This window comes from Scyliorhinus torazame, chromosome 13 (assembly GCF_047496885.1).
Source record: "Scyliorhinus torazame isolate Kashiwa2021f chromosome 13, sScyTor2.1, whole genome shotgun sequence".
In the NCBI taxonomy this organism is placed as follows: Eukaryota; Metazoa; Chordata; class Chondrichthyes; order Carcharhiniformes; family Scyliorhinidae; genus Scyliorhinus; species Scyliorhinus torazame.
In genome coordinates this window covers 65,381,920-65,394,546 of record NC_092719.1, presented here as the reverse complement: position 1 = coordinate 65,394,546, position 12,627 = coordinate 65,381,920, and the positions used below count along the sequence as shown (strand labels likewise).

The window sequence follows — 12,627 nt, the reverse complement described above, 5'->3', positions numbered from 1 at the left end:
TCACGCTGTTGCTGCATCCGCCAACGTACCGGAGCATGGCAGAGGTCTGGGACGTGAATGGATGGCACAGTGGTCCTGAGGGTGTGACCCATAAGCAGCTGGGCCGCCGATAGGCCCGTGGACAGTGGGGCCGAGCGATAGGCCAGCAAGGCGAGGCAGAAGTCAGATCCTGCATCAGCAGCCTTGCAGAAGAGCCTTTTAACGATATGGACGCCGTTTTCTGCTTTGCCATTCGACTGAGGATGCAGAGGACTGGACGTCATCTGCGTGAAGTTGAATGAGCTGGCGAAGGAAGACCATTTCTGACTCGCAAAGCAGGGGCCATTGTCTGACATCACGGTGAATGGAATGCCGTGGCGAACAAAGGTCTCTTTGCAGGCCCGGATGAAAGCCGATGACGTGGTGTCGTGCAGGCGTATTGTCATATTTAGATCAGCATATCATGGTGCAATCAAACACACACTGATGGACATGCAGTAGGACCAACCAACACACACACATCGCAGCCAATCACCAGTGAGAGCATACGCACTATAAAAACAGGGGACACTACAGTTTCTGCTCATTCCAGCAGCAGCCAGCTCAGAGCACTGAGCTCAGATCCTGCCACTCAGATATTCACCATGTGCTGAGTCCCTCACCCAGATAGTAATAGGACAGGATCCACAGATTAGCTGGTAATGCACGTACCCAAGTTAGCAGTGTGCTGTCACAGTTGAGTAGTTAATAAAATTGAGTTACACCATCTCCAGCCGTGTTGGATCATTTGTACATCAGAACACCCAACACGACACGTATGACCTCTGCTGGATAGCTGGAAAAATAGTCGACGATGATGATGTGGTCCCTGCCGATCGCATGGAACAGGTCCACACCCACCTTCGACCAGGGGGACATGACCAACTCATGGGGCTGAAGGGTCTCACGGGGTTGTGCCGGCTGAAACCGCTGACAGGTGGGGCAATTGAGCACAGTGTTAGCAATGTCCTCACTTATTCCCGGCCAGTACACAGCCTCTCGGGCCCTCCGCCGGCACTTACAACGCCGAGATGCGGTCCAGCTTCAGGAGGACACCATCAACGACTGCCAAGTCGTCCCGAACGTTGTAAAACTGTGGGCATTGTACCTTGAGCCACTCGTCCGTCATGTGGCGCATCACACGTTGCAGAAGAGGGTCGGCCGCAGTCTCATGCTGAATGTGGGCCAGGCGTGTTGACTGCCCTGGACAGAGCGTCTGCTATGATGAGGTCCTTACCCGGGGTGTAGACAAGTTGAAAGTCGTACCTCCGGAGTTTGAGCAGAATGCGCTGGAGGAGAGGGGTCATATCACTGAGGTCCTTTTGAATGATGCCAACCAGCGGGCGATGGTCAGTCTCCACAGTGAACTGGGGAAGGCCATACACAGTCGTGGAACTTGTCAATGCCAGTCAACAGGCCTAGGCACTCCTTTTCAATCTGCGCATAGCGCTGATCTGTGGGGGTCATGGCCTGTGACGCATAGGCGACTGGGGCCCATGATGAGGCGTCATCCCGTTGCAGGAGGACCGCCCCAATGCCGGACTGGCTGGCGTCAGTCGAGATTTCCATCTCCCTTGCAGGATCGAAAAACGCCAGTACCGGGGCGGTGGTGAGCTTGACCTTGAGCTCCTCCCATTCACGCTGGTGGGTGGGAAGCCACTGGAATTCAGTTGTCTTCCTGACAAGGTGCCGGAGAGCTGTAGTGTGGGAAGCAAGGTTGGGGATGAACTTCCCCAGGAAATTGACCAGTCCGAGAAAGCGTAGCACCGCCTTCTTGTCTGTCAGCTTCTGCATGGCCGTGATGGCTGCCACCTTGTTGGCATCCAGCTGCACCCCAACTGGGAGATGTGGTCCCCCAGGAACTTCAGCTCGGTTTGTCCAAAAGAGCATTTGGCTCGGTTAAGACGCAGGCCCTGGTCCCGTATCCGTTTAAAGACGCGCTGGAGGCGACTGATGTGCTCCTGCGGTGTGGTGGACCAAATAATGATGTCGTTTACATAGACGCGCACCCCTTCGATTCCCTCCATCATCTGTTCCATGATGCGATGGAACACTTCAGAGGCCGATATGATGCCAAATGGCATCCTATTGCAGCAGTATCTGCCAAATGGAATGTTGAAAGTGCACAGCTTCCTGCTGGACTGATCCAATTGAATCTGCCAGAAGCCCTCTGAGGCATCAAGCTTGGTGAATATTTTTGCCCGAGCCATCTCGCATGTGATCTCCTCACGTTTGGGTATGGGGTAGTGTTCCCTCATTATGTTGCGATTAAGTCTTTCAGATCTATACAGATCCGGAGCTCGTCGGAAGGCTCCTTGACGCACACCATGGAGCTGACCCATGGAGTCGGCTCCGTTACGCGGGACAGCACTCCTTGGTCGAAGGTCCTGCAGCTGCTACTTGAGGCGGTCCTTGAGGGGTGCTGGGAGTCTGTGAGGCGCGTGAACTACCGGGGTGGCATCCTGTTTAAGCTGGATTTTGTACGTGTAGGGCAGTGTGCCCATGCCCTTGAAAACATCCTGGTTGTGCGTGAGGATTGAGTTGAGCTTCGCCCTAAAGTCTGCATCTGGGAAATCAGACGTGCCTTCTGGAGCGAGAGAGTGTACATGCCGAACGAGGTGGAGGATTTTGCACGCCTGTGATCCTAGCAGAGAGTCCTTGGAGGAGCCCACGATTTCGAATGGTAGTGTGGCTTTAAGTGAGTTGTGTGTCACTTCGAGCTGGCACGACCCCGTGGCGGGGATGACGTTGCCATTATAGTCAACGGGTTTACAGTTGAATGGCAGAATAGGTGGTTTAACCTTCAGGGTCTGGAATGCTGACCATGCGAGGAGGTTGGCAGAGGCACCAGTGTCCAGGCGGAATCTGATCTGGGATCGGTTGACCGTCAGGATGGCACACCACTCGTCGTCCAGATCAATGCTGTGCACTGACAGCGGCTGGTGCATTCAACTCGGGGACAGCTTGTTCTTGTTGATGACAGCAACGCGCAAGGGCTCCCTGACCTCAGTGTCACTGGTCTGTGTGACATCATGATCGGATCTGTGAACGTGGGTTGAATTGCCCGAACGTTTCTGCGAGGCTGGTTGAACGGGTACGAGTTGGCAGGGTAGCTGCTCGACAGCAGGTAGCATAGTGGCCCAACCTGCCACAGCGTAGGCATTGTCGAGCTTTGGCAGGACATTGCCACTTTAAATGGGCGGAGCCACAGTTGCCACACGTTGTGGAGTCAGTGTGTACGTTGCGCCACCACACATGTGCGGTGCGGTCTTGCGTAGTGCGCGCCTGCGCATCGCGTTCCTCTGCGTCAGCGTCCCCTCTTTTGCCGCGTACAAGTGCAGGAGGCCTCGGAAAACGCGCGGAATGGCCGGCTTCCTCCAGGCCGCAGCCCGGGAGGTACCCGATCGTCTGGACCCGCTCCGCCTCCTGGGGCCCGTGCTGCGCCTTTTCGGCCGCCTGGATGTGCGAGTACCGGCTGGTGGCATTCTCATGCAGGATGCAGGTCTCGACATCAGTTGCCAGGGCGAGTTGCTTAACCCAAAGGAGCTGCTGGCGCAGGGTATGCGACATGACTCCAAAAACTATCTGGTTGTGTATCATGGAGTCAGAGGTGGTCCCATAGCTGCAGGACTGCACGAGGATGCGGAGGTGTGTTAAGTAAGACTGGAAAGGTTCGTCCTTACCCGGCAGGCTCTGCTGGAACTGGTACCTCGCAAAGCTCTTGTTTACTTCAATGCTGAAGTGTTCGTCGAACTTCAGGAGCACCGTCTTGTATTTGGTTTTGTCCTCGCCGTCCACAAATGTAAGGGAGTTGAAGATGTGGATGGCATGTTGCCCCGCCGTGGAGAGAAGGGCAATCTTCCTGGTGTCCAGTACATTCTCCCTGTGTGGCCTCGAGAAAGAGTTGGAAGCGCTGCTTGAACAGTTTCCAATTGACCCCGAGATTGCCAGCGATTCAGAGCGGCGGCGGCGGGTTGATGTTCTCCATGGTGCAGGACGGCAGATTGCTGATACGTTGCAGGTAAGTCTCACAGGCGTTGGTTTGCGTCCACTTCTGGTATCATTGCATGTTGGGTGTTCTGATGTACAAACGATCCAACACGGCTGGAGATGGTGTAACTCAATTTTATTAACTACTGAACTGTAACAGCACACTGCTAACTTGGGTACGTGCATTACCAGCTAATCTGTGGACCCTGTCCTATTACTATCTGGGTGAGGCACTCAGCACATGGTGAATGTCTGAGTAGCAGGCTCTGAGCTCGGTGCTCTGAGCTGACTGCTGCTGGAATGAGCGGGAACTGTAGTGTCCCATTTTTATAGTGCGTGTGCGCTCACTGGTGATTGGCTGTGATGTTGTGTGTGCGTTGGTTGGTCCTACTGCATGTCCATCAGTGTGTGTTTGATTGCACCATGATATGCTGATCTAAATATCATGACACTCCTTAGTTGAGCACTGCAGTACTGATCCCCACAAATGGAGACCAGTCATAACAGCACTTAGAATTCATAGAATTTACAGTGCAGAAGGAGGCCATTCAGCCCATCGATCCTGCACTGGCTCTTGGAAAGAGCACCCCACCCAAGCTCACACCGCCACCCTATCCCCATAACCCAGTAACCCCACCTAACACTAAGGGCAATTTGGACACTAAGGGCAATTTAGCATGGCCAATCCACCTAACCTGCACATCTTTGGACTGTGGGAGGAAACCAGAGCACCCGGAGGAAACCCACGCACACATGGGGAGAACATGCAGACTCCGCACAGACAGTGACCCAAGCCGGGAATCGAACCTGGGACCCTGGAGCTGTGAAGCATTTGTGCTAACCACTATGCTACCGTGCTACTTGGGAGGGCTCTCCCATGGGATCAGAGGCACCCGGGTGTTTGGCCTCCGGGCAGGGTTACACTCTGGCACTGCTGATGCCACCTGCACACCTCAGCACTGCCAGCTTGAGTGCCACCAGGGTGCCAGGCGCAGATTGTGCCTGCGCTGCGGATTGGGTCTGAGGGGTGTTCTGGCTGTGGGAGGTGGGGCAGCAAGTGATGCCCTTATTATCTAGATTAGAAAAACCAGAGCAGCAGTTATCTTCTAAAGTATAAAAGATAGAATTGTGAACAAAAGCAAAATACATTGGGATGTCAGAAATCTGAAATTAAAAATAAACATGTTGGAAATATTCAGTTGTGCAGGCAGCATCCGTGAAGAGAAATAGAGCTAATGGGCACAATTCATAGATCATAGAATTTACAGTGCAGAAGTTTAAGTCCGCTTTCGGGTGCATTTTGTGGAGTGTTTCTTGGTGACTGCAGTACTGAGAATCATCTCGCTATTCAAAGATAACTTGCCGATTTTTGAGTTAAATAAATTCCAAGGCTCAGGAGCAAGTACACTTGACACTATTGTGTGTGTATATATACACATTTATTATGTTACTATCAACATTTCTAATATCAAACTGAAAGATGTAAGAATAAGAGAGTCAGTTGGAGTAATTACTTTAAAAAGCAGCAACCATTTGTTGCAATCTTCTGTTGGTTTAAGTGGTTTCATACATTCCCAATTAAATGTTCTTGCACTCCTAATGGGTATATTCATTACCAGTTGGTAATATGTTGCTAGAAAGAGCTAGAAATGACATTGTATGTTTGTGTGTAGTTTGTACTCGCTCTCAATGTCTGTGTGGGTTCCCTCCAGGTGCTCCTGTTTCCTCCCAGTCCAAAGATGTGTAGGTTAGGTAGAATGGCTGCGATAAATTGCCCCTTTAAGTGTCCAAAAGTTTGGGTCAGGTTACGTGGAAGCAGGACTTCATTAGGGGGCTTTTTCCATGGGCCAGTGCAGACACGATGGGCTGAATGGCCTCCTTCTGCACTGCAATTCAATGATAGAGTGGGATCCTCAGGATGATACTAATGCCGAAAATGCCTGAATAAATTTGATTAACTCGGCATTCTTGTCGGCAAACTCTTCAACACTTGAAAACATTCTGCTACATCACTCCTACATCCTCGCAAGGACCTTCGTATGTCCTTTCTGCAACTAAGCAAGTTGATAAACCAAGGTCACATTAATTTAATATGGATTACTGGTGGGTATTTTCGCATTTCAAAATGGTGATCACATTGGCTCACATTTTAAACTCACAAGTCAACCTCCATTTTTGGAAGGACATTTGGAGACTTAATTGTCAACTTATATGCAGAGATCTATGGCAGTGAGGATGATAGCAATCAACTGCAACAATGCACAGGTAGGATGAGCAGACAAGTGGCGAATAGAATTCAATTCGGAGAAATGAGCGTGGTTGTATTTTGGCAACTGGGAAATATAGATTTAATGGCAGTTCTAAACTGTATGCAAGGACAGAGGGACCCGGGTTGCATGCACATGGATTTCTGAAGGTGGCAGGACATGAGTGGTTAGCAAAACATATGGGATTGAGGGCTTCATAAAAGAAAGTACAAATGCAGAGAGGTTATGCTGGACCTATAGAAAACTCTGGTTAGAATATCATATGCAGTTCTCGTCACCGCACTTTAGTAGGGAGATGTACCAGAATGTTTTCAGGCTATGAGGGAATTTATCCAAAAGATTAAATTGCAGGAGCCTGGGGATGGAGGGAAAATCTGACTTTATCATCCTTCCATCTGGAGACAATGATGGTTTGTACCTTGATGTCATCATGTGGCTCCAGGAGCCCTACTCTGGCATGGTACTCTCTGCCACATTTGCTGCAGATTGCCACATTTGCTGCAGATGGAAAGAATCAACGGAGGAGGTACAGGATTCGCTGGCTCCTTGTTTGCTCTGGGTCCCTTTTCTCAGTTGGCTGAAAGTGCGGTTATTCCTGGCCTCTCCTGATGCAAGTCCAAACAGTCAGCCTCCAAAGGTCACAGCCAAATAAAACACTTTGCTGGCATAAGAGTATATTTATCAAGATGATGACAGATTTGGATTAGACAAACAAAAAAAAGTTTCAAATAGCTGATGGCACAAGGAGCAGGGAACACAAGATTTAAGCAGGAGATGTGGGAATGGAGAGGCAGGTGCAAGGAATAGCTAGCTTTCTTATGTACTTCGTGGTAATCACCTGGAACTCGCTGTCTACAAGAAACAATCAATGATCTCATTTGAGGGAAGTAAACTTGAGAGAACTACAGGGATAGAGTGGGGGAAATGGGACTGCTCTTTGGAGAGCTGGCATAGATTTGATGGACCAAATGGCCTCTTCTGTGCCTTAAATAAGTCCATGGCCAGAAGCTGAATGTGTAAACAAACACCCTGGAATTTTGCTCAATTAGCTTTGGGGTTTCATGAATATTTATGGAGACGACTTTCCCTTTTATGTAATTTAATATATAGGGAAGAGAAGACAAGGAAGAATTGTCAAATAGTATCTTTGCTCAATACCAGTTTCCCTTCTGTGCATTCAAAGAGACAGACCATTTTCTGGAGGTTCAAATTTAAACTTTATTTTCTCAAATAGGAGAGGCAAATCAGGTATCTACAATTTGTAACTTATTTAAACAATCAAAATACTTTAAAGGATTTATTGGTAAGGCCAAGATTCCACAGAAGCAGGTTTTTATTTGAGTCACACATTTTGACTAAACATTTAATATTTGTAATAGCTAGCTATGGTATAACTAGCTTAACTAGTTCAGCATCTTAAATTCAGAATAAAAGGGTCTGCACCCTTTCTGGAGCATGAAATATTTCCAATTTAAACAGATAAAACAAATATATATTTTTAAATTTATAGGAACTTTAAGGAAAACGCAAGATTTCCTAAGTGTACCGTCTCCGTCTCATTTCTCAACTGCATACAAAAAAATTAAACAAAACATGGATACATTAAATTGATGGAAGTGTTTTTTTCTTTTTAAAAGTTACTCAGATTTTAAACTGAATACAAAACAGTGAAAAAATTAAGTGCTAAAGTTAAGCTGTTAACAAGAAGCAAATATTAGGCAAAAATGTATTCCATTGATAAATGGCACGATTATTCTTAGCCAATCTTAGATCATCTCTTTGCTGTTGCGGATGGCACAGCACAGCACCATGCTGAAAATCATGCCAAAAATCTGCAAAAAAGAACTAAGTGTTATTATTTTTGTTATACAGCATGTATAGTTAGCTCAATGGTGAAGTTTTACCTTTTCACAACCTAGAGTTGAGCCCCTTTTACTTACCATTATGACTCCAATGCCAATTCCAATTGACCCAATGATGTAAAGCTTGTCGTTGAATACTTCATCAATGACTGAGGGGCATGACTGTGCACAAGATCAAAATTGTAAATATTAAGTTGAAGAGGCTGCCATGCATTCATTGAACACAAGAAAGTCATAACATATGAAATAATGGCATGAGAATGCCAATTGGCCCTTAAACCCTTCTCTGCCATTCATTAAGATCCTGGCTAATCTTCTCCCTTCTCTGCCATTCATTAAGATCCTGGCTGATCTTCTCCCTCAACTGACCTTACCACACAGACCCATAACCTTCAATTCCCTTAGTATCCAAAAAAAACTACCAAGTTCTGTATCGGATATATTAAATAAAGTATTCACAGTCCTCTGGAGAATAAAATCCCAAAATACAAAATCCTTTGAGCACAAAAAATTCGGATCTTTAAAATGGTCAATGCCACACTCTAGAATGTGACTCCAATTTCCAGATTTGGGAAACATCACCCTAGCGAGCTATTTAAGAATTTTACATGTTTCAATAAGGTCACCCCTCATTCCTGTAACAGCAGGGAATTTCTTTTTTAAAATTATTACTTTATCAGAGTTACAAAGCCAGAGCTCAGAGTGTGAACAGGGGCAAACCCCAAATCCAGCTCCTTGCCTGCTCCAAAAAACAATTCAAATTGAATCCAATTAATGATCGCCACAAGAGACATAACACATCCAGGCATTACACCTGATCCCACGCTCATCTTAGCCAAAAGGCTGAGAAGCAATAACAGCAGGGAATTTCTAAACCTAGTCTATTCTATCTCTACCCAGATGACAACCCCCTCATTCCAACAGGAACAAAGAGTACAAGGGAAAGTACAGTACAGTAACAGGCCCTTCAGCCCTCCAAGCCAGTGCCGAACATGATGCCCCCCCCAAAGAATTCTGCCTTAAAAGAACAAAGGAAAACTAGTGAATCTTCATTACATTCACATCAAGGTAGTATATTCTTCCTTAGATAAGAACTATACAGAGTACTCCAGGTGTGGTGTCTCATCTCTTCACTCATACTCCAATTCCTTTGCAATAAAGGCTAATGCATCATTTAGCTTTCCTAATTGCTTGCTGTACTTTGTACAGTTATGCAGGTTCTCAGGAATACCAACATTGCTCAATCACTCACTATTTTAAATGTTTTGAGCATTAGGTCGTACCAAAATAAAAATTACCAATTGATTTTAAGTAGTTTGTAAAACATAATTTATTATTCACATCTTCCTGCTATGGCAATCTTTAATATTCCAGGTGTTAATGAAAAATTTTACATATGCACCTCAAATATACTTAGCTACATTTTGGAGAACTCTAGGTTTAAGCCATTTCATGTGTTTTGGAAATAATGGTCAGTGAGCTCCTAAGTGACACACAACAAGACATGAACATTTGTTGAGCTGAGTCGGGGTACCACACATGCTCATTGCTATGACAATTTGTTCTGAACAAGTACAATAGCAAGTTTCAGGACATTAAAAAAAATAATGTTGTCTCCTGAAAGCAGAACTGAAGACCAAGGTAAACTCAGGTCGCTGTTTCCAAAACCAAGGGAGGTTAGGTATCACTTTTCTAACTGCAACTGGCAGAGGGGCAATTGTAGCTTTACTACGACCCATCATTTTAAAATGTGAATTCCTTAAAGTTAAGCGACAGGATACATCATCAGCACCTATGGAGTATTGGGATTCTATAAGGTCATAATAATAGATAGAATATTTTAAATGTCAAATGACCAAGAGTTTGATTTAAAAATTGAATCAAGGCAAAGTCCCTAATCCATATCTGGGACATTATTTAGAAAGGGAGAAATGCTGGAGCATTAGTGTCAGGTTGCTTTAAAAGAGAAAAACCCATACAGCTCAACAAATTGTCTTTATTTGTCTATAGCAGACTGTGGGATCAGCTAACTCGATAGGTGTCCAGGTTTGTCTTTGATACCTTTTCTGCTTTATCACCTTCTCTGCTTTATCAATAGATAATAGTCAAGTTTGGCTGCTTTGTTAACCAAGTGGACTGTCAATTATTTGGAAAAATTTGAGGGGTTATTTTAACCTAAATCACCAGATGGGAAACCTGTAGCATTAAATGGAACTTTGGTTTACACATCTGCCCTATTGTATTATCCATGGAGTTCAATGGCGAGTAAAGCTGGGCTAATTGTAAAACGAAGATTGCACACAATCCAGTTAGTTTCCTCAAAAGGTGGGTTTGGATAAAATTGATGCGGAAATATTTCCTGTTTCAGAAGAGCAAGTTAAATAACCAGACATACCTAATTTACAGTTCAATAATTCTGGTTAACCAGTTAGTTTTAGGTAAACATCGCAGAAGTGAAGGGTCACTATAAGTGAAAGTCATGTCATGATAAAAAATATAAAGAAAGTAGGGTAAGTTAGCACTAGGGAAGCAAGTTAATAGTATTCTTATATAATCATAATTTTTTGTTAAAAGAGGGAATAAATAAGGGGCTTTACAGGTAGCCATGACAGGAGAGCTTGCATTTGTGATATGCTCCTTCTCTGCTTTGTGGCAAATTATGGAACTCAACTGGTGACCATGTATGCAGGAAGCATGTCCACTTGCAGCTCAGAGCTGGAGCAGAGAGTGGATTTATTGTGGAGCATCTGTGGGGCTGAGCAAGTCCTAGTGTAGGGGTCCCCTGTAGCCATCCCCCTTTCTAACAGATATACAGTTTTGGATACTGTTGGGGGAGATGACTGTGTTGGGGAAAGCAGTGGCAGCCAACTTAATTGTGCCATGGGTGGATCTGCTGCACAAGAGAAAACGTCAGGGCTATAGTAGCAGGGGATTCAATAGTAAAGGGGAACAGACAGGAGTTTCTGCAGCCGCAAAGAGACGCCAGGATGGTATGTTGCCACCTTGGAGCTAGGGTCAGAGATGTCACGGGACGGTCATACTGAAGGGGGTAGGGCAAACAGATAGAAATAGTGGTGCACATTGGTATCAACGATACATGCAGAAAAAGGGATGCGGTCATGAAAGTAGAATTTAGGGAGTTAGGCAGTAGATTAAAAAACAGTACCCAGAAGGTAGTAATCTCTGGATTACTTCCGGTGCCACGTGCTATAGAAATGAGTTAGTCCAGATCAATGCGTGGCTGGAGAGATGCACCATCTGCACCAGGAGGGAGGCTTTAGAGTTCTGTGACATTGGATCCATTTTGGGGGTCGTGGGACCTGTACAAGGTGGATGTGTTGCACCAGACCAAATTCGGACCAGCGTCCTTGAAGGGAGGTTTGCTTGTGCTGTTTGGGAGGATTTAAACTAACTTGGCAGGGGGCTGGGATCCTGAGAAAAGGTTCAGCATGGAGAGATGCAGAACCAAAATTAAAAGAGATCTCAAATGAGTCAGGAAGGCATAGAATTTCTAGACCAATTAAGTCAGAAAGGAGTTTGGCAAGATTGGATGGCACTTATTTTATACAAGGAGTCCGACAAACAAGGCAGATGAATTGAGGAAACAAATTAAAACATGGTGTATGATGTCATTCTTGTCACCGAGACATGGTTGAGAGGGGATAGAATTGGCAGCTCAATATCCCAAGATACAGGATCTTCAGGCGAAATGGACGAGGGGTGTTGCAATTTTGAACAGGAACCTTCTAAGATGTCATCTCTCCCTCTGCTACAGCAGAGGGAGTGATGACATCTTAGAAGGTTCTTCAAATTAAGCCATATAGATAAATCTTAAAAACCAAAAAGGAACGATCACATTGCTCGGAGAATTGCATAAGTCCCCTAACAGTCAGAGAGAAATAGAAGAGCAGATATGCAGGCAAATTTCAGAGAAGCGTAAAAATAATAGGTTCATAATAGTGGGGGATTTCAACTTGCCCAACATTAACTGGGGTACTCAGTGTGAAATGTTTTGAGAGAACGGAATTTTAAAAATGCATCCAGGAGAACCTTTTAAGCTAGTAAGTGGAAGGTCCGAGAAGAGAGGGCAGTCCTGGATTTAATTTTAGATAACAAAGCTAGGCAAGTGGTTGAAGCATTTCGCCATCATAACTCCATTAGATTTAAGGTCGTTATGGAAAAGGACAAAAATGGGCCTGACATCAAAATTCTAAACGATTTTAATAAGCTATGATTTGGCTAGAATGGACTAGGAGCAGACACTTGTAGATAAATCTGTGACAGAACAGTGGGAGTGTACAGGGCCAACCTGTTCCAATCAAGAAAAAGTGTGGGACCAACAAACTCCGTGAACCCTGGATATAGAGGAATATACTGCATTGGGCAAGGAGAAAAAAAAAAAAGTGAGGCTTATGCAGAAATCAAGGGCTCAAACAGCAGAAGCCCGAGAGACGTACACAATGTGCAAGACAGAACTCAGGAAATTAGGA

At 45.6% G+C, this 12,627-nt stretch overlaps 1 protein-coding gene across 1 annotated transcript in view; it reads right to left on the bottom strand.

The window, feature by feature from the left end:
* Positions 1-7,770: 7,770 nt before the first annotated feature.
* The window catches only part of cd9a (CD9 molecule a), a 59,967-nt gene continuing 55,110 nt past the window's right edge, over positions 7,771-12,627 (bottom strand). The window contains exons 7-8 of the mRNA XM_072471683.1: positions 8,216-8,299; positions 7,771-8,107 (exon numbers count right to left, since the gene is read on the bottom strand). Of these exons, the coding sequence (XP_072327784.1) occupies positions 8,042-8,107; positions 8,216-8,299 (150 nt within the window). The 3' untranslated portion in view covers positions 7,771-8,041. The remainder of the gene's footprint in view (positions 8,108-8,215; positions 8,300-12,627) is intronic.